Source organism: Phaethon lepturus, unplaced genomic scaffold, assembly GCF_000687285.1.
Source record: "Phaethon lepturus isolate BGI_N335 unplaced genomic scaffold, ASM68728v1 scaffold53834, whole genome shotgun sequence".
NCBI lineage: Eukaryota > Metazoa > Chordata > Aves > Phaethontiformes > Phaethontidae > Phaethon > Phaethon lepturus.
The window spans coordinates 1-19,077 of record NW_010535094.1 but is presented as its reverse complement, the minus strand read 5'-3'; the positions used below and the strand labels follow the sequence as shown (position 1 = coordinate 19,077).

Sequence of the window (19,077 nt, the reverse complement as noted above, 5' to 3'; positions counted from 1 at the left end):
CAGGCCACCCCTGCCGCAGGGGCGCGGGCGGGCGGGCTCTGCGTCCTCCTCTGCCGGGAGCTGCCTTGACCCAGCGCCGGGACGCGCCAGGCCAGAGCTTCCTGTTGCTGGCTGTATCGCCCTCCCCCTTCCACGGGGTCTGTTTATGCGTGGGGGTATCTGAGACACTCCCGTGCGTTTTTGAGAAACCCCTTTATTCCGAGAAAGTGTAAAAAACACAGTGCAAAAGGTGCTGAGGATACTCTTTCCTTTGCTTCATCACAGGGTTGAAATACAGTACTGCTCAGATAAACTGTCCTAGTTTATAGTTATCTGTGGTGACCTAAATGATTTCACGCTGCCTCCTGTCCTCTTCTGTCTCGCTTCCAGTCACGAGGCCGGTGCCAGTGAGATGGATAGTACCTTGCCAGCAGTAGCAGAAGAGCTTTTGAAAGAGATCAAAAAGGCTTTTCAGGATACCTCACACGGTATGTAAATAAAAAGCAGAACCATCACAGCAGGCGGTGGACTAGTAATACTGGCACTCTCAAACCTTCAGGTAGCAATGAGGGTTGTCAGCCCCCCCTTGCTTGCATCTTCTCCAGACTCTGTCATATAAGGTGTGGCCTTCACTTTCAGGAGTGGCAGAGTAAGATGTTGAGGGTACACACCTTTTCTTGCAGGCTTTCAGAAGTAGTTATTATAAAAGGAAGTACACTTGGGCTTCCTCTTTTCTTTTTAAAATTAATCCTTGTGGTTCTGAATGTATATTTAATTGCTGTACTTGATACAACTTGTCTGGACACAAAGGGGTTTGAAGCATAGATAATGAGGAGCAGCCCCCTTCTAAAAGTCAAGCACTTCCAAAAATTAGACTAGATTGGACCCCTTTTTTGAATGTGGGACCTAGGGAAATGCTGCTTGCGTAGTGCAAGTGGTTGCTCTTGAGGGATGATAATTTACATACTTCTACGTAAGCATTTTGTTGTGCCCACTGTACTACTGTTTTTATAGACTCAGTCATTTAAAAACTAGATGAAAGGGAAATCTTCATAAAAACGACCATGTTTCATCACTGACCAGCAGAGGGAGTTGTGTTAGCCATCCCAGGGCAAAGAGCAGCTTTCCCCTTGCTTGAATGAAGCATATGAACCGTTGGCCAACGGTTAAATCTTGGCCAATTCTATCAGATAGTTAAGAACAATTACCTTCATTGCACTCTGGATTACTAATGCAGTTCTGTAATCTGTGCTGAAAGAACATTAATATTTGTGTTTACTTGATAAGTAGCACAGAATGGTTCTTCCTCTATTTAAGGAATATGTTTGACTGCACTAAAACCAACCAAATAAACATTCGGAGAAGTCTGTCTGAGCGCTACATTTGAGTGGGGAATGGGCAGAGTCTTAATGTCTAAACTGTAAGAGCGACCACACTGACAGCTTTTTGGCATACTTACAGTATGGCTCCTGTCAGGTTAGAGTAGATCCAAAATCTACAAGCGACTTTTTAGAAGAACTTTATAAATCCTGTTGTAAACTAGGAAAAAAAAAAAAAGGTCAATGTTCCTTTTACTTCTCCTTAAAGCACCAAAATAGTACTGAGACATAACTGTGGAAACAAACGGATCGATCACTTTGGAGAATTAAATTAGAATAAAGTTGGACAAGTCAAACCAACAGCATACATCATAGGAAATATTTTGAATTGTTGGAACAAAGGATTTTAAAGTCAAAAGTCCTGATCTTCCAGTGGAATACAGAGATGTAGTACACTCTGTCCCATTAGTGATAACAGCAAGATCAGATTGGATGATCAGAGCGTAAGCTGTTAGCTACAACAAACAGACTAATTTTCTTAATTGTAATTTTCCATCTTAACAAGAAATTCTAATAACTGAAGACTATGTTTCTGTGTTCTGTATTAAAAGCTATAAACTAGTGGCGCCTTGCAAGACTATGCTGGGAAAAGAATATTTTTAAAGTTTTAATGCCAGAGTTCTCAAGTCATGCCAAGAGAGTTTCAGGGAAACCAATATATATATTTTTAACCAACTTCTAAAAGTGGCAGAGGCCTCATGACTTTTCTTGCATGCTTTTACATTTAGGATATTATAAAAGTAAGTATATTTGGGCTGCCACATTTCTTTTTAAAATTAATCCCTGTGGTTCTGAATGTATTTTTAATTGCTGTACTTGATAAGTGCCTTAACACTACCATAGCAGACAGTTTTGCTGCTCCTTGTTGCTTTTTGGTGGCTAGACCCCTGCAGTCCTGTGTGGCCTCTGGGGGTACATTAGGGAGGCACTAGCCTCTCTGTGATGTTGATGTCTCTCACAGTGGGGAAGTTCAGCAAAATCACGCTTCGTTTTCTTTTTGTTGCAGTCCCCGATGACCTGCTACTGGGGTAAGTATCTTTTGCTTCAGTCCTTGTCCCAAGTGTCCCACTAAAGGGCAGTTGATAATCTGCTTTCATCATAGTACCACTATTTTTTTCCTGTGTTTGACCAGTACATGTTTGCTACATGTTTTTGCTGGTAGTGGAAATGAAGGTCCAAAGAGAAAATCTCAAGGGTTTTTCCAGAGATTCATGAAATTATCTCTGTATCGCTGAATCTCCCGTGATGATTTGCTCTAATTTGGGTGGATTAAACATGCAGAAACCGAGAATGTTTAACCTGAGCTCTGAGTCCACCCTCAGATCTGGAATGAGTTTTCTGTGACAGTGGACTGTTTCAGAGTGATTCATGCTGCTGGAGTGCTGCATCTCTGCTGCATTCATATCATTGTGCGCACAGAGGCATCTTGAGATACCTTCTTCTGTCTGAGTCATGGGCATGTGTGACAGAAAGGGAGAAGTGAATCTATCGTCCTGGGCATGTGTGACAGAAAGGGAGAAGTGAATCTATCGTCCCTCTGCACAAGGGAATTGTTAACTTGAAGATTACCCTGAGAGTTTTTTTCTGTTTAGAAGTCATCTCAGGTCAGCTTCATCGTCCTTGTGTTGATTGAAGCTTGTGAATATTTCAGTCATTCCCAAGCACTCTCCTAAGACATCCAAGTTTCACAACTTCTGCAGCCCTCACTAATTGGTGTTGAAGGTAGAGAAAAGGCACCATCACAGTGAGAAAGGCTTTTCAGATTCATCTTTAACTTTGTGTTCCTGCCTGCCTGTAATTTAGCCAGGAGGGGAGATCACCAGGAACCCTTCAGGCCTTAATATCTTTGGTCTAAAGTTATCTAACACTTATGAAAGGTATGCTGGCTACCCCTTCTGGGACCACAGTAGCCTTTGAAGGGTGGGATTGTATTTGAGAAGTCTTGTAACTTTTTGTTTCTTTCTTGTCATAAAAGAAAAGAGGAGGAAAGAAATTCCCTTGTTAAGTTTAATAACGGTTGGGTGGTAACTCTTGGCAGTCAGATTTCCATCAATTCACTGTGACCAGCGGCTCAGAAGTATTCTGATTTAATTTCTGGATCTCTTCCAAATCTCTGAAGTCCTTGAATTTCCTTTGGGCATTCCCCTTACTTATTTCCTGTTAGATTGATCGAATTATATACATGAAAAAAGAATTCCCCAAATTTGAAAGAGTTACTGAAACTCATTAAACTCAGCCCCCATTATAGTCCCAAACCTAATCATTAAAGAATGTCTTACGTGGAGTGTTCCCCCACCCACCTCCTCTCAATACTCAGATGAAGCCAATCGTTATTGCCTTGAGTTTGTGCAACTGAAGTTTTGGTCTTCCTGGAATAAGTCTGTCTGCTTGGCTTGTTATCAATGAGATTGACTCAGACGCGTAGGTCAGCCATGCTGCTGAGACGCCAGGGCTCTGCCTTGGCTTTGTGTCTTCACTGGAGTTGGAAATGTTCCTCTGCTTTCTCCTGTTCTCCTGCTCATGTTTTGTACTATCTTTTCATCACTGCTGATTTTCTTGTTGTTTACCCTTGTAGCTAATCTAGACTACACAGATTTTTCTCAGCGGATAAAAGGTCTGTAAAGTTAACTGAGTTGCCCCTGAGCTCTTTGGAACACATTCAGAGCAGCTGGATATACAGGTCTAGAATAACTTCTAAGCCTGTCTGGACAATAAGCTAAAGGTACAGATGCCCATATTCGACATATAGCTTATCATATACCCTTGCACGGCCTCAGCAGGAGATAAAATCCTCCTTGCAGGGATGTGCAGACAATGAGTATGTAGATGCCTTCAGGACTCACAGCTCTTTATTCTTCTACTTGCTGGTGCGGAATTTTACAGCACCGAGCACAGCAGCAGCCAGACACCAGCATGTGCCTCCATGGTGCTGCCTCACAGGACCGAGGCCGAGGAGACAGTTGTGTAAAGGCAATGTTTTGCAGGAAGCAAATGTGTACCTGAGCAAACCTGTCTCACCTCATCTTTACCCCATCCCAGGCATTCTCTGATCCATAAATGCTGTGCAGTGGTACGTCCCTGCATGGCGATGTGTCCAGCTTGGAAGGAAAGGGAAAGGGTTTTTAGGGAGAGTGGGGTGACGTGAGGCATGTGCTGTCCCTGGATGTTTATCTGGAATAAATTTGCTGTCTCTGAGCCCTGCTGGTAGCTAGATTACAGATGTAAAAATACTGCTATCCAATGGCTCCATGTGCAGTGGAGTGTCTTAAGTATTTCCCTGATGGTCTTTAGCTTCCTATCAATGCAGTTTGGTGGGTAGAGAAAGAATAATTTATGCCTCAGTTGTGACTGTCACGGAGGAGATGTGATCACTACAAAATGACTCATTCGTTCTCCAGGGTTTAAACCAGTTTCCCTGGGATGTTGAAGGAGCCCTACTGCTGCATTTCCTATTGCACAAGGAACTGTGTATCATCCTTGCTCTGTTCTTGCTCCGATGTGTGGGCCATGATTGGAGGTGGGATACCAGATCAATAATCTGATCCAGGGCAACTCATCCGGTATAGGCTGTATGTACAATTAAGGTGTTGAGAGCATGAGCCCCTTTTACCCTTGGCATTAAAAGTCTGCCTCCGTGTGTTCTTGTTTACTTGGTGCTGCCTCCATTAAAATCCCTGTTTATGCTTGTTGTGCTCATGTGACAGTTTCCCAGTTTAGTGCAACAAGGTTAATTGGGCTGTGTGTGTGATGCTGCCTGTTGCCTGTAACCTCTGTTGGATCCCCAGCACTGTGCATCCCCCAGGACTTCCTTCCTGCATCTTCTCTTTGCCAGCATGTCTTGCTTTTACTGCCAGAGGTGCAGTTTCCCCTGAAGAAAACCTAGTGTATTTAGGGTGCTGGGCAGAAGCAAAGTTTCCATTTTTAGAGTCTAGATTCACTGTTTGATAAATTGGCTAAGCACCGCTGCTTTGTCTACACAGAGTTTGTACTGGAAGAAGTATGGGAGTACTAACAAAAAGGTTGATCTGATCACTGTAAGGACAACCTGTGTCTCTTGCTTCATCTACACTCCCTTTGCAATAATCAGTGATCTGTAAAGTGACTGTCAAGCCAAAAATGGTGCTTAAAGATAACTCCTCGCCTACATGGCTAATACTGTGTCACAGTCATAGAGACTGACTAAAAAAATGTCACTTCTGTGTCTCTGATGCACTTTGTCTCATTTTAGTTTGGGACAGGAACCACTTCATGTCCTGTTTGTGCAGCAGGCAGCCAGAATGGTGTTTAGGTCATAGTGCTGGAGAAGAAACACATAAGCTGTAATGTCCTGTGTAAGAAAAATCTTTAAAATGCCTTGTAATTAAATCTGAGTGGGGTTTTGCAAAGAAATGTGTGACTGTTTGGGAGCAGCTTGGAAATTTGGAAGTTCTCTTAAGAATATCAAAACCAGCTCCAAATAGCTGGCAGAGTAGAGGCTGCTCATAAAGGACTGAGTCCTGGGATTTTCTCAGCGGGACAGGGCAGGCATTGCTGGTCACTTGGTGAAAGCCAGCAAAGCTGAGAATGACAAATGCACTTAATTGCTTGGTAGTGCAATTAATGGAGCTCTAACTGGTGGGATTTTGAGAGGCAAATGGGAACCTTTGGCTAAAGCCTATGGATTAAGGCTAAGACAGGTGGTCTCCTTTTGTGGTGTGACCTAACTAGAGACACGTTCTCTTTCAGGCTGAAGTTCATATTTGGCCCATCTGCTGTCCCAGCTTTGGATTTGGTAGATCAGCGTTCTGTCACCCGAGTCATGTCCCCCAGCGGAAGGACTGCATACCAGGTACACACTCCTCTTAAGTCTTACTTTCTGATGGTTTCCAGTTGACATGTGAGCCAGTATTTTCCTAACTTGCAGAACATGGAGGGGCACTTGGGTAGACACAGAGAGAATATCAGTGTTTTACAAACTCCTAAAGTGATACTGGAGAGCGGTAGCCACAGACTAGAATTAGAACAGCGTGGTACACTACCATTTTTTTTGTGGCTCCCAGCCAGTCAGAGACAAATTCTTATGTGTTTGTGGGTATCACACTCAGAAGGAAGTTTTCCAGGGATTGCTAATTTTGCTTTATGACCTTCATCCTATCCAGCAAAGGCAGTTCTTCCTCTTGACAAACAGTACGCAATGGAGGGTTATCTGCCATCACTGCATTTCTTTCCCTGTTGCACTCCGAATCCTCAGTGTCCTGAGCACTCTTGACCTCTACTTGGCGGTAGGATCTTTGCTGCCTGGGAGGAAGCAGTGCAGGCCAAATCCGTGGGTTTCATTCTAGGTCACGGTAGCCAAGTCTGTGAATCACAGAAACACGTTCATAAAATGGCATTTTAGGGAGAAGAGCTCACTTTAGCCCTAAAGATCAAACTCACCTTACAGCACAGGATTGGAGATGGAGCTGAGGCTCATCAGGTGAAGAGAGGAGCCATTGGCACTTCTTTCTGACTCTCTGTGGATGCACAGTTCCTTGCTCTACTGTGCCACAGCACCGGTGGCATCTCTGTTGGGGACAGTTTGTCCATTCTGTGAGCCACTGACCAGCTGCATCCAGCCCATGGAGTCACAGAGTCAGAGAGGCACTGTGTTCTGTGCCCTAGCTAAGGCAGTGGGACCATGTGCCCATATGATTTTGGTGAAGAACCACCCAATTTGTTCTACTTAGCAGTGCTAATCCCCTCAGATAGTAACCCCCTCCATTGCTGAACCACAGAGAAGGGGGAAATCTCTTTGTTCACTGTTGCAGCAACCAAGAGGGACATTTCCAAATACCCTCCTTGCAGAGTATCTCCACTGGAGGTGCTGAGATGCTTTGGGGTCATCTAGGGTAAGAGCAGGGCTGTGAAGCCAGGCCTGGGTAACAACACAAATGTTTTTCATGTGTTCAGAGCTTGTATTGCTTGATTCACACATGGAGTCTTTATCGCTTCTGGGGCCTTGGAGAGGACATCGGCCCCTCCAGAGAGGCATGATTCACAAACATACAAGGGCTCAAGAACAGAGTCTTTGATTTTAACTGAGGGCTTGCCTGTGGATATTTGGTAAAGCCTAAGAAGCACTGCTTCCATGACCTTTAGACAGCAGCTGCCTCACTAATTGAATGCTTAAAGGCTTTTCCTCTTTCCTCTTCTACTGTTGCTTGGCAGAATATGCCACTGGGCAGAGAATGGTCACATTCTCCTTGCAGAGCTTTATCAGGCCATGCAGACTAAGGCAGAGCTTTGCAGGCTGGGATGCAGAGTCTTCACTTAGTACCCTTTTGTGTGAAGGATGACAAGGACTGCTTAGAGCCTCTGGTCTTCCCAGGGAGCCTAAATGTGTGCTTACATGCTCATAGCTTTTCTGGAGCATGGTGGAGTTATCTCCATCTTAAAATGCCTAATATTCATCTCTTAGATGCAGGAAGCCTCGCGAGATGTGGAGGAGTTCAGAGAAGCATGGCAAGAGGGCTTTGATGTGCTGGGTGCTGCCCTGACACCCTGTTCTGGTCTGGGCAGGGTTGTTGCTGAACAGTGCTGCTTCAAACTGCATGTGTTGCAGCAAGGCCAGCACCCAGCACCCCTCCACACTGCCCAGCCCCCTCCCCACTGAAGTGAGGGGCCAAAAACTCCTGCTGGAGGCAGTCCTGCAGTCACTGAATGGGAGCGGGTTGATTAGTATCTATTGATGGCCCCAACAGTTGGCTCAGCTGGTGCACATTGAAAAAGAGCAAGTGCTCTGCAGGCAGAGGGAGCCACCGGTTCCCCAGCAGAGAAGGAACCCCTGGACAGGTAGGTCAGGGCTGGTCACCAGGAGTTAATGTAGGACAAGCCCAGCCTTCAGCCAGGCACTTTGCAGCTGATGGGGGTGATGTGAGCACCCCCCCTGCATCACCCAGGGTCTGTGCACATGTCCTCCCAGCTGACTGGCAGCCTACAGGAAGCAGTCCCTGCCTGCAGGTGCATGTGTGCCTTCCGAGCAGCATTCCTCTTTAGTGGAGCTTGATTGCTGATTAAGGCCATGATGATGAGTTCATTAACAGAGGAATCTGAAGAAATATTTTCTCTGGGGGTGTAAGGCTGGTCCCATTGCGAAATTCTTCCTCAGCACAGCTGTCTGAGCTGCAGAAACAAAGAACAGAGCCTCCCCTGAGGCCGCTGCCTGGAGCAGTGACAGGAACACAATCTGGGGTGGTAGAAACTGAAACACTTAAGAGTAGCTCTTCATTCATGTGTGTGTGGTGTAGACACGTAACCCAGCTGTATGCACTTCTCCCTCAGCAGAGAAGCAGGCCCTGTGCAGTGGGAAGATGGGGGGCATCTGTGGCTGCCTGGGCACATGCAGAGTCATCCCTTTCACTTATTCCCCAGAAAGTCATCTCTGCTGTTTGCACCCAGATGTGGTTGAGCTGGAATGTGAGGTGGTGCTTTCACTTGCGGCTGGATCTGGAGAACTGTTCTTGTTGAGGCCATGAGGCTGGTCCTATTGTGAAACTCCTTTGGGCCGTCATAGCCAAATCTGAGATGTTGATACTTCACAGGCTAAAATGCTGTTTGCGTTCTATATCACCCAGCACATCTTAGGTACTGCTTCAGGGGAAAATGGCTGTGCTCAGACAGGCCTAGGACTGCAGCCTGTAGTGTAAGCAGCTCTTGCCCTCAGGAACTGAGATGGGAGAAGGAAGAGCCCTCAGTCGAGTGAAAGCTATGATTTGTCATTTAATGCCTGGGCATTAATGCCCTTGCTACTTAATAGAGGAGCAGCACCAATGGGGTATTCAAGGGCTGATGTTACCTCAGAGTTGTTAATCAACCCAGAAGAGCTTGTAAAATACCTGCCTCCACTGCAGACTAAAGCCAACACTAGCTGGGATAAATAAGTCTTACCTGCTGCAGAGATGGTGGATGCTGATGGCGGAGCTGTGCTGGATTCGGCAGAAGCGTAAAGTGGTGAGCAGGCGGCAGTTGGGGCACCTATTAGTTATGTCTGAGTTGTAGAAATGCTGTGAGCTGTGGGAGTGAAGCCAGTTAGCAGGGGGAGAAGCAGTGCTTTAGCCCTCCTGCCAACTGTCACTTGCATTGCTCACATCCTGCACTTTTATTGGATTATTCTTTTTTATGTCTTTTTTAATTGATTTCCTAGAACTTTATGGCAGCCTGCCCCATCATGAAGGATTTGAGCATCAGGTCCTGGCACAGCCTGTGGTATGTGCCTAGCTGTATGCTGGTAGCAGCAGTAGCTGCCATGGTGCCACAGCTGGCCCTCCTGCATCCCCACACGCTGGCAGGGACACCACCACCAAGGTGATTTTTCCTCGCTGTGCAGCCAGCAAGCGGCTGGAGATGAGGGCAGTGGAAGGAAATCTCACAGCATCTCAGGGCCAAGAGAGCACCCCAGTGCCTGGCTTGGCTGCAGCTGGCCAGAAACAGAGGCACCTTTTTCTCTTGGTCTTTGGATTTTAGATTCTGCCTTATTAGGCAGAAGCTGCATTCTTGCCATCTAGGTCAGGATGGGGGAACGCTAAACTCAGCCCAAATCTGGCAGTGTCTGTGTCTTCCCCCCCTCCTCGAAGGAAAACAATTCTGAAGGAAAGGCACCATCAGAATACTTCATCTTGGAAAAAACAATCAAAGGGGCTAGAGCAAAACAAACTTATCATAAGTGAAACAAACTCAGCCTGGAGTATAAGGAGGGCCCAGGGTAAAGGCCAGACTGAAAAAAGAGCGGTTTACCCTGAAATGGCAATGCGTCTCGTGTCCTGAATCTTCTGGGAGTAAGTGGGATTACGAGGCAGAGGCACTTCTGTGGGAGGGGTTAAACGTGTGGGCATTACCTGTTGGGCAGGGAGTGCAGAGAGCGCTCCAGGGGACAGGGGAAGGGCCCCCTTCCAAGTGCAGCTCTGGACCGGGAGGGACGGTGCTCCTCTGGAGGGACTTAGGAGTGCCATGGGTGTCCTGGAGGGGAGCAGCACTCTGCAGAGCTACACTGTCTTTTCAGTTTTTTGTGTTTATCTTTGGATTTAGGTATATGTGTGCCACAAACCCAACCAGAATCTAAATCGTGGTATGGGAGAGGAGCGTGATGTGCCATCAGAGCCGAGGCTCATGTGCAGAGAAGGGCGCTGCTGGTGACTACACCCGTGTAAACCCCCACCATTCCCTGGAATATCCAGGAAGAGTTAGTGCCAGCTGTTGAGGCCATAGAGCTGACACAAAGCACTTGCACTCACTGTGGCAGATACGAGGCACATCATGGCAGCAAATATTCTGTGGTAATTGTGTTTTGGGCATGGGCTGCCCTCAGTTTAGGCCTCAGAGCATTAGTAAAGTCCATGCTACTGGGCACAGATTTCTGCTTAAAGTCTGCGAGCGTGTTCTGCTCCTGTAGACCCTTCCCTTGCAATAAGAGGAGGGCAGAGCAGTTGGCTCTTAAAATAGCTTTCTACAAGCTATTTTTCAGTCTTGAAGAAAGCAGAAGAGACATAATCCATAGGCTGGCTTTTCTATACCATGCAGTCAGCTCCAGCAGCTCCCAGTTTGCCTGTTAGCTTCTCCATGCTGGAAACAAATGCTTCCCTCACCTGCCTTCCTGCATCCTGTGCCCATGGTGCTGAGGGAATATGCCTCAGTACCAGCCTTGCAGAGGAACAGCATGTGGGAAAGGGAGGCAGTGCTGTTCCCAAATGAGAAATGGCTTCTTCTCTGGAGACTTCAACTTTGTTTATTCAGACAAAACTGGATTCCAATAGCTGCAGCTGGTTTTGGGAGCAGAACAGCAAGAGCCTCTGCAGCCTCCAGCCACTGGAGCTGGCTAGAAAAGGCCTCACTGCGAGTGCTCACTGCTGCTGTCCTTCCATCCCCAGGTATGTGGTAGCTCTGGATTCACAAATGAGCTTTCTGTGACAAGAGAGTCTTTGTCATCTTCAACTATCTGCTGGTACCTGGGGAGGGAGCTCGCTGGAGGGGCTGGCAGCTCGCTGTGCTGCCGGCTCGGGGAGATCAGGGGAGGGAGTATTACTGCCCTTTTCCTCATCTCTTGGCAGCAGACGAGTCACTGCAGCTGAGGTCTGCTGCAAGCACAGCTGTATGTACAGGAGCGCTTCCTTGCCTGCAGTGAGAGAAGCATGTGGAGACCACGAGAAAGCTGAGAAGCTCAAGCTTAGCTAGGTCGATACAGTGTTTGGGGTCACTTTTGTATTGCAGCACCTGCTCGCTTGTTGCTTGGTGTGAGTGATTGTGGACAGGACGCTGGGCCAGATACAGGCTGAGTTAGAGAAATTAAAAGTGAATGCTGGCTGAGTCCTGCCCCCTCCAGCTGCCTTTCTTTCAGGTCCTTGGGAGCTCAGGCAAGCTTTACACCTGCTACAGTTCCTGCCACTTCTGTACATGTCCTGCTTTTGGTTTTGCTGTATTGCAGAAGAGCGAGAGCCTTCTGGTAAGTTGTCTGCCTCAACTTGGGGCCGGGACAGGGAGCTGAGGAGAAGGCTGTGCTCTGGTTCTTGAACCTGAGCAGCCTGAAGTTTCCAAGGGAGCAAACGCATGAGTGTTGAGTTGGCCACGGAGGCTGTGCCTGACCCACTGCATAATCTGCCCTCTGGGACTCATGGTATTTGGGTGGAGCTAGGCCTTACAAGGGCTAGGGAGGGCTTTTGTTCTTAATTATGCATTACTGTTCTGACTTTCAAGAGATTAATAATCCCTGGTCTCTTGGAAAAAGGGCTGTTGCTGTGAAGGGGACTGCCACATGGGGTCTGGCTGATGAAGTGGTACAGTTCACCTGGTGCCAGTGAGGAAGGGCTCAGGATAACTAATTGGTCTGCAATTGTGAGGAGGGCATCAGGAGCCAGCAACACTTTGCTGTGTGTCAGATCCCTGTATTACATTATCATGATGGCAGAACCCGGGGGAACTGCAGCGCCAGCCTCTGCCAGGGCTTGGCGCTCCAAGAGGGAACCATACTCCTGGGAGAGGTGAGCGCTTCATTAGACCCGTTCTAGCCAGGATGGATTTTTCTGGCTTCGAGATAGAGCACGACATTCCTGCATTGCTCCTGCTGTTAACTTGGCTGCGCTATTATTTGCAGTGCAAACATATACTTGCCGTCTACCTCAGCCAGGCCATGGGAGCCTGCCAGGAACTAACTGTCTCTGAGGAGCAGCTCACAAGCATCTTACTGGCCGACGAAGAGGATGAAGGATGAAGGATTTGCATCACATGTGGATGTGCTTTCTGTGTACCCTCCCAGCTGCGTAGCTGGCATTTTTTATATCTACAAGACCGTCAAATGTTCATTGTGGTTGGCAGGTTTCTTCCTGTGCTGCAGCCAAGCGTGACATTAATTAGCAGCATTGCACTGATGGATTAATTAATAAATGTTAAGAAGCCTGTGTTGACTTCAGTTTCATTTATTTAGGCTGTTCTTGGGATTGCTAAAGATGTTTGAATTAATCTGTAGTATTGCGTGCTTGCAATGTGGGGATATGAACAGTCCAGCAGCTCTCTTAGTGATCCAGTAAACCTTGTTAACTCTGCTCATGCTCTGACTAACCCCACCACCCTTCCAGTGCCTGCACGGCTTTGTGGGGTTGGCCTCTGACAGAGCGACGCTGCAGTGGCTCTTTGCAGCTGGCTGCTCAGAGCAATTTCTGATTCATCACTGGCAAATGTATACCAGGGTCTAGGGTAGGGACCCCTCAGCACCTCGAGACTGATGACAGGTCTGTGCTTCTGCTGTGCTTGCTGCAATACAGGATCTTTGGAAGCGTCACCCGGGTTGCTGTGCTTTTAAATGGACCCATTTCAGCCAAGTTGACCACCTCATGTTGGCAGGCAAGGCAAGGCTGTCCACATCAGACACGGGGGAAAGGAGACTGCTGCTCCGCTGTTCCACATGCCAGCTGGTGAGCTGGGAACCAGCTCCTTCCCACTCTGTGACTCCCTGCCCGTGCTCCGAGATTGGGCTCCTCCTCGAGTGCAGCGTGGCCTCGTATGATACACCGTCTGAACACAACACCGCAAGAAATAATGAGGCACAGGCTGAGCCAGGTTGTGTAGGTGGTAAATTAAGCATTCTGTATGTAAATAACAGTTACTGCAAATACAAAATCTGAGCAACATGAGGGAAACACATCCATTCTATATACATCAGAGCAGTAATGAGCGATAGCTGAATAGCTACAGCTGCACTCGCTGCAGAAAGTTCCTCTGCCATTTTGACTTCACATTTTTATAGAAACCTTCAGAGCTTTTTTTTTTGAGGGGGGCAAGAGGGGTGTTCTATTTTTATTTTGCCTTGAAATGACTTTGGCTCAGATCCACAAAGGCGCTTGATGTGCCTGAAGACCATGGTGACCCGGGCCATAGTTAACAATGGCGAACAACCCGATGGCACAGTCATACGAAGGGCACACCTCACCTGTCTACAGGAATTCTGGCTCATGAGAGGCATGTGAAAGGTAGCTGTAGTGGATGCCGAGCCGCAGTGCAAGCTGTCGCATGCGAGCAAGTGTTCTGGGACCGGCTCGCCCTGTATTGCAGCGCTGTGTGTTTCAGTCTGTTCGTGCTCCAGAGTTTGGTTCGTTTTCAGCCAGCAGGAGGGGAGAGATTACATTCTTTGTTGTAAGGATAAATGTGGCTTGCAACCACTTTGCAACACTGCCAGACCTGCAGGTGAAACCCTGCTTGTTTCCAGCCATGATTAACGGACGGAACACAGCCAAAGATAATACAGAAGGGAAGGAATGAAAGGAGGAGAGAGTCAGCCCTGCCCCAATGGCAGGAGGTGGCTACATGTGTTAGCTGGACTACAACCAAGGCAGATGCAGCAAAGCTGAATGGGGCTGTTAAAGGAGAAACACTTGGGATAGTAGCTTTAACTATTCAGACTCTTCTTGGCAGTGCCAGTATCTGAGATACCGAGCTGTAGCTAAATTCGGACATTGCATAAACACGCACAAACCCATTCAGCCCTTACTGGTGATTCACCAAGGTTTGGGGCTGGCTCTTACAGCTGAGCTGCTACGCACACGGTAGCGAAATCCATCGCTCCTAGTGAACCTCTGTCTGCACGTGGGCCCTAAGTCATACCTGCAGCTGCTGCCTGCAGGTCACGCCAGCTGGCACAGCAGATGCTGCAGAACAGGATTTCTTCACATCAGCTTTTCAGCTGATTTTACACCGTATTTGTCATTATATATGCCAGAGAAATGAAACTCTTGAGGTCTTAGAGTACCCCCTTTTTAGTGCAATGCAGTTAAAAAAATAAAAAGCTGATTTCTGTATGATTCAAGTACAATTTATCAGGGACAAACTGCTCCAGCCATCACAGTCTGTCCACTGGACCTGTTCTTCAGGAACTGGCTGTGTTTAAACTTCCCTCCCTGCCACCCGGCTCTGAAAGGCCCGCTCCCTACCTCTGCCTCCCTGCCCGGGCCACCGCCGAAAACCCTGTTAAACACACCTCCTTGCACTCCGGCTGCTCGCTGGTCGCACGGTGATGCTGCTGGCATCGAGTGCTTCGGAGAGGGGTGGTGGCTTTTTACCACGTAGAGACCTTCAGGCAAGACTCCCGTTTGGAAGGGAGCCACAAGGTGATGGCAGGTCTGAGCTAGTCAAGAACAACTCGCTCTGTACCGCGATCGGCTTTTGGGCACGAAGCAGGGAGGCTGTTGGGTGTTTTTCTGACTCTTGCCTTATTCCCCTCCATTGTGGAATGAAACTGCCCTGCAAAATAAAGAACATGCCAGAAACACTGGTTCATTTACAGCAGCGCACGTGCCGTCAGACAGTCTGGAGAAGTGGAGCTCGTACATCAGAAATTAATGCACTGTTCTGTCTCTCTTTGCCTGGTTCTGCATATTACAGTTACCTATTACATCAGGTGCAGTAACTACTGAGCTGTGGTTGCAGAGAGTCACTACGTGGCGATACACATTAAGACCGCTCCGCGGCTGAGTGGGCTTTGTACTCACAACGGGCCGGGGCTCCCGGCCGGCGGCAGCGGCCAGGCTAGGTGACCCGCGAGGAGAGAGCTTCTTCCCCAGGGCGCTTGGCCAAAACTCAGGTCGCAAGTTGAGGCATTCTAGCTTCTCAAGCAAATTAGCTCCCTTCCGGTCTCTTTTGCTACTGATGCAGGTCAGGATTAAAAAAAAATGAAGAAATAAAAATCGCTATTAGAAAAAAAAGCACTCACAGCTTCTGGGGGTTACTGGGCTACAGAGGAACCCCAACAAGACCAAGGTTTAGGAATCGGGTGAGCTGCAGCATCCAGCTATCGCACCTAAAACCTGCACTTATGGAAGCACTGCCACGCTGTCAAGTTTTGACTTGGGAGCAAAAACCTCATGGTAGAGATGATGTCACCAAGGGGGTGTGTGCACTAACCTCAGTGACTCTGGATCAGACTAGCCAGAACTATTAGGGCACTTCTGCCTTTTGCATTTTGATAGCTGGGAACAGATTTGAAATCAAACCTGAAGCACTGGTCTGCATAATCAATCCTGTAGACCAAAGTGAATTAAAGGCAATAAAACTGCTCTTCTAAAACTTCAGTCAACTCCTTTCTAAATTTTTTCTCTTTCAGTAAGTAGGGCTTCCATACTGGGGCCAAAAATAGCTGGCCAGTTCTCATCTTGTTTTCCCATCAACATGGTCACGTCCCTCAAAGCCTGGAACACAGATTCAGTTTCACACCAGCAACGGGGCTAAGTAAGACTTTTTCCCATCGGAGAATACTAGCTGCATCAAACAATTGATGGAATAATTAGGGTATTACCAAAGTGCTGTCAAGTATGGACTTAAAGAACAACCCAAAAACAGATACAAAATTATTACTCCTAAACGAATCAAAAGATTAAAAAATAATAATAATAATTAAAATAAAGATCCTAGGACTTGACATGAGCAGCACAATTAAGGAAACACCCCCAGCAGGTGGGTCTTCCACAGTCAATGTCTGACCTGGAAAGGAAATACAATACGATCACCAGCACTCACGCAACCTGGGTTGACAGTCGAGGGTGAGCTGCCCTCAGTCTCCCCGGTCAGGTTGTTCCTCTAGGAGGCACTACGTTAATTACAAAAATAAAATAAAATACAGCTGCATAACTGTATAGTGGTCATCTCTGAGCACTCCGCTGGGAGTTAGCTGTAACTGTTCACATAGGCACAGGGAAGGGTAGTGTCAGGGACAGACTGCAAAATCCGAGGAGCAGGACGTGCGCAGTCATATGGTCACAGAGGCTACTGGAGAGTTAATGCTGGCGACAGTCAGGTGCTGGTTGTTGTCAGTGGTGCACTTGGGGAAGTCGTCCGTCTTACAGAGGACCTTGGAAATGATCTTGCGGAAGGTGTAGCGGAAGTCCCTGATCCTATAGGCATAGATGATGGGATTGATGACAGAGTTGGCATGGGAGAGGATGATGGCCATATACATCACCCACTCAGGCTTGGATTTGGAGAACTCCTCATGGAAGTGAGTAATGCAGTTCAAGATATGCAGGGGCAGCCAACAGAAGGCAAAAAGTCCTACAATGATGGCCAGAGACTTGGCTGCGTGGACCTCCTTCTGCAGTGTGGTCCTGGAGTTGCCCATCAGTTCTATCTGATGCAACTGTTTGCAGGCGACCATGAATATCTTAACGTAGATTCCCAGCATGATAACGAGCGGAAGCAGCACGCAGCCAAAGAAGTTGAAGTACACCATGTAGCTCATCGTTACCACATTCTCAAAGAGGCATGAGATGAAGCAGCCATGGTGCTCTGTCCCCGTGTCAGCCCCAGTCTCATTGGTGGCATTGGGACAACCGCTCATGGCTTTATTCCAGCCCATGAGCGGAGTCAGTCCAATTCCAAAGGACAGGAGCCACAGCACAGTGATGAGTCCTCTCGCCCGCTTGCCAGTCACAAGGCTGTTATACCTACAGCATCAAGAACAAAATCAAGATAGAGCCATTAAATAAATGAGCGCTCGTGACTTCCCTGCAGTTAAAGTCATCAGCATTTTGGCTCATGCCACAAAAGCCCCACCCACACCCACGCAGGAACCTCACCTCTGTGATCACCAGAGGCATAAAAAATCTCACCTGTGCTCTACGCCTACACAAAGTGATTTGGGGAGGTGATTCACTTACTACTCCTGAGAGGTGCCAAGCACCGCCCCTGCCCATGAACATCCTTCAAGAGGAGGTAAGGACTCGGAGTCTTAAAAAAAGCTTTATTATTGCATAAGCCTAAATCACCAGCTACAAGGAGGGCAGGAACAGGGGCAAGGCTCACTCTGTAACCGCCGATGACTTACTCCCTTGCTCTAAGCATCCACTACTGGGCATGCCAGGGCACGCTGCTGGGCTACATGAACTTCTGGGCTGACCTGTTACAGCTGAGACAATGCTGGCTTTCAGTTCTACACTAACGGGAGCTGAAGACTTCACCAGCACCACCACACACTTACAGCCTTTATACCACAGTCAGCTTGCTTCAACTTGGGCTGCTCTTACGCCTGCAGCAATGCTGGCTTTCACTGGAGATTGCAGCAGCCCCCAAATGTGATGTCCCTTCCCACGCTACCTCATACACTCAGGTGGGAAGTACACGTGTGTGTGGAAACCAGGGATCCTACTAGTTTCCCAAACAGCGCGATTCCTGGCTTACGCATGCCAGACTGCATCCCACGCGAGCTTGTTGCGGCTGGATAACAAATACCCTGAAAGACTTTTCTGAGCCAGCATCTGAAAGCAGCTGCTAATGATGGAGAGTTTACAAGTTAGGAGCTAGTTTACAAGTTAGGAGCTTAGGAGAGTTACAAGTTAGGGTTTGTGTCTCCATTCCGAGTCTCGCATCCAGGCATGGACCTGGGAGCCAAGAACAGTGGGCTCTTCTTCTCCCCAAATTTGACACCCCTGCTTTGTGCGTACTCCATCATCAGTGCTTCGCTCAGCTCACAGGGCTGGTGTCAGCCTCTGCTGCTCGTGTACGTGACGTGCTGGTTTTGTAGGACACGCACCACTGAGACGTCCTGAAGCCACACACAGCCTCGGACCTGCAGCTTCCGAAGCCGCCAGTGGTGTTAAACCACACAGCCGTGCGTGGCCGCACCTCTCAAACGATGCTTGTGCTCTGCTGACCCACCATAACTGGTTGTAAAGGTCCAGATTTTTAAGTAAATGTCTTCCTTGGGCACCCGCTGCTCTCCTAGGTGTCACGAAGAAGCTCCGTGGCGGCCCAGGGACAAGCTGATGCAGCGCTGAGGGGTGCACAGCCCCCACACCTTTCCAAACCCCGCAGACTGGGTGCCTTCGTGGCCAAGAAAACAAAGGTCCCCTCCAGCCCCCAGATGCTCAGAGACGCAAATGGAGCCGGAACCTAAAACAGCAAAAGTCAGGTTGCTTTGGGCGTGACCAGAACAGATGCCAACATCAAAGCATCAGTCAGATCGCTTCTTGGAGATACGAAGAGCCCGGCGACTGCCAGAAAGACAACGTGAGAAACCCATTACTGTCCTCTCCACGGCCAGTTAGCGTCTGCTGGCTGACAGGCATGTCCCCCCCTTCCAACACCCTCCTCTCAGTGCGTGTTTACTCTGGCTTGTCTGCCCTGCTCCTCCTTTCCTAAGAACGTTTGTTCCGATTTTCTTCCGGCCCGTGAGGCAGGGGAGGGTTTTATTCCCACAGAACCGCAGCTGTGCCTGTGAATCACGCTGCGG

The 19,077-nt window shown here is 48.1% G+C and overlaps 2 protein-coding genes across 3 annotated transcripts; one reads left to right on the top strand and one right to left on the bottom strand.

Annotated features, from left to right (window-relative positions):
• Window positions 1-372: 372 nt before the first annotated feature.
• Window positions 373-12,761, top strand: ZSWIM7 (zinc finger, SWIM-type containing 7). Of its 2 annotated transcripts, XM_010285690.1 has the most exons (6): window positions 383-467; window positions 2,365-2,386; window positions 6,084-6,186; window positions 11,707-11,811; window positions 12,460-12,592; window positions 12,630-12,746. In XM_010285690.1, the coding sequence occupies exons 1-5, from the start codon at window positions 392-394 to the stop codon at window positions 12,574-12,576; spliced, it is 423 nt and encodes a 140-aa protein (XP_010283992.1). In that variant the 5' UTR covers window positions 383-391; the 3' UTR covers window positions 12,577-12,592; window positions 12,630-12,746. The 2 variants fall into 2 exon arrangements, with proteins under 2 accessions (XP_010283993.1, XP_010283992.1); XM_010285691.1 differs by having other exon boundaries at window positions 373-467; window positions 11,723-11,811; window positions 12,460-12,761.
• Window positions 12,762-16,234: 3,473 nt separating this feature from the next.
• LOC104616106 (adenosine receptor A2b) lies at window positions 16,235-17,293 on the bottom strand. Its single transcript, XM_010285689.1, has one exon. It carries the CDS (start codon window positions 17,203-17,205, stop codon window positions 16,600-16,602), a length of 606 nt encoding a protein of 201 aa, XP_010283991.1. The 5' UTR covers window positions 17,206-17,293; the 3' UTR covers window positions 16,235-16,599.
• Between the last annotated feature and the right edge of the window lie 1,784 nt (window positions 17,294-19,077).

Coding starts and splice junctions, on each gene's coding strand:
- LOC104616106 (XM_010285689.1), bottom strand. CDS start 17,205: ATGGGCTGGAATAAAGCCATGAGCGGTTGTCCCAATGCCACCAATGAG.
- ZSWIM7 (XM_010285690.1), top strand. CDS start 392: ATGGATAGTACCTTGCCAGCAGTAGCAGAAGAGCTTTTGAAAGAGATC. Junction 468..2,364: donor TTTTCAGGATACCTCACACG/GTATGTAAATAA, acceptor TTTTTGTTGCAG/TCCCCGATGACCTGCTACTG. Junction 2,387..6,083: donor CCCGATGACCTGCTACTGGG/GTAAGTATCTTT, acceptor GTTCTCTTTCAG/GCTGAAGTTCATATTTGGCC.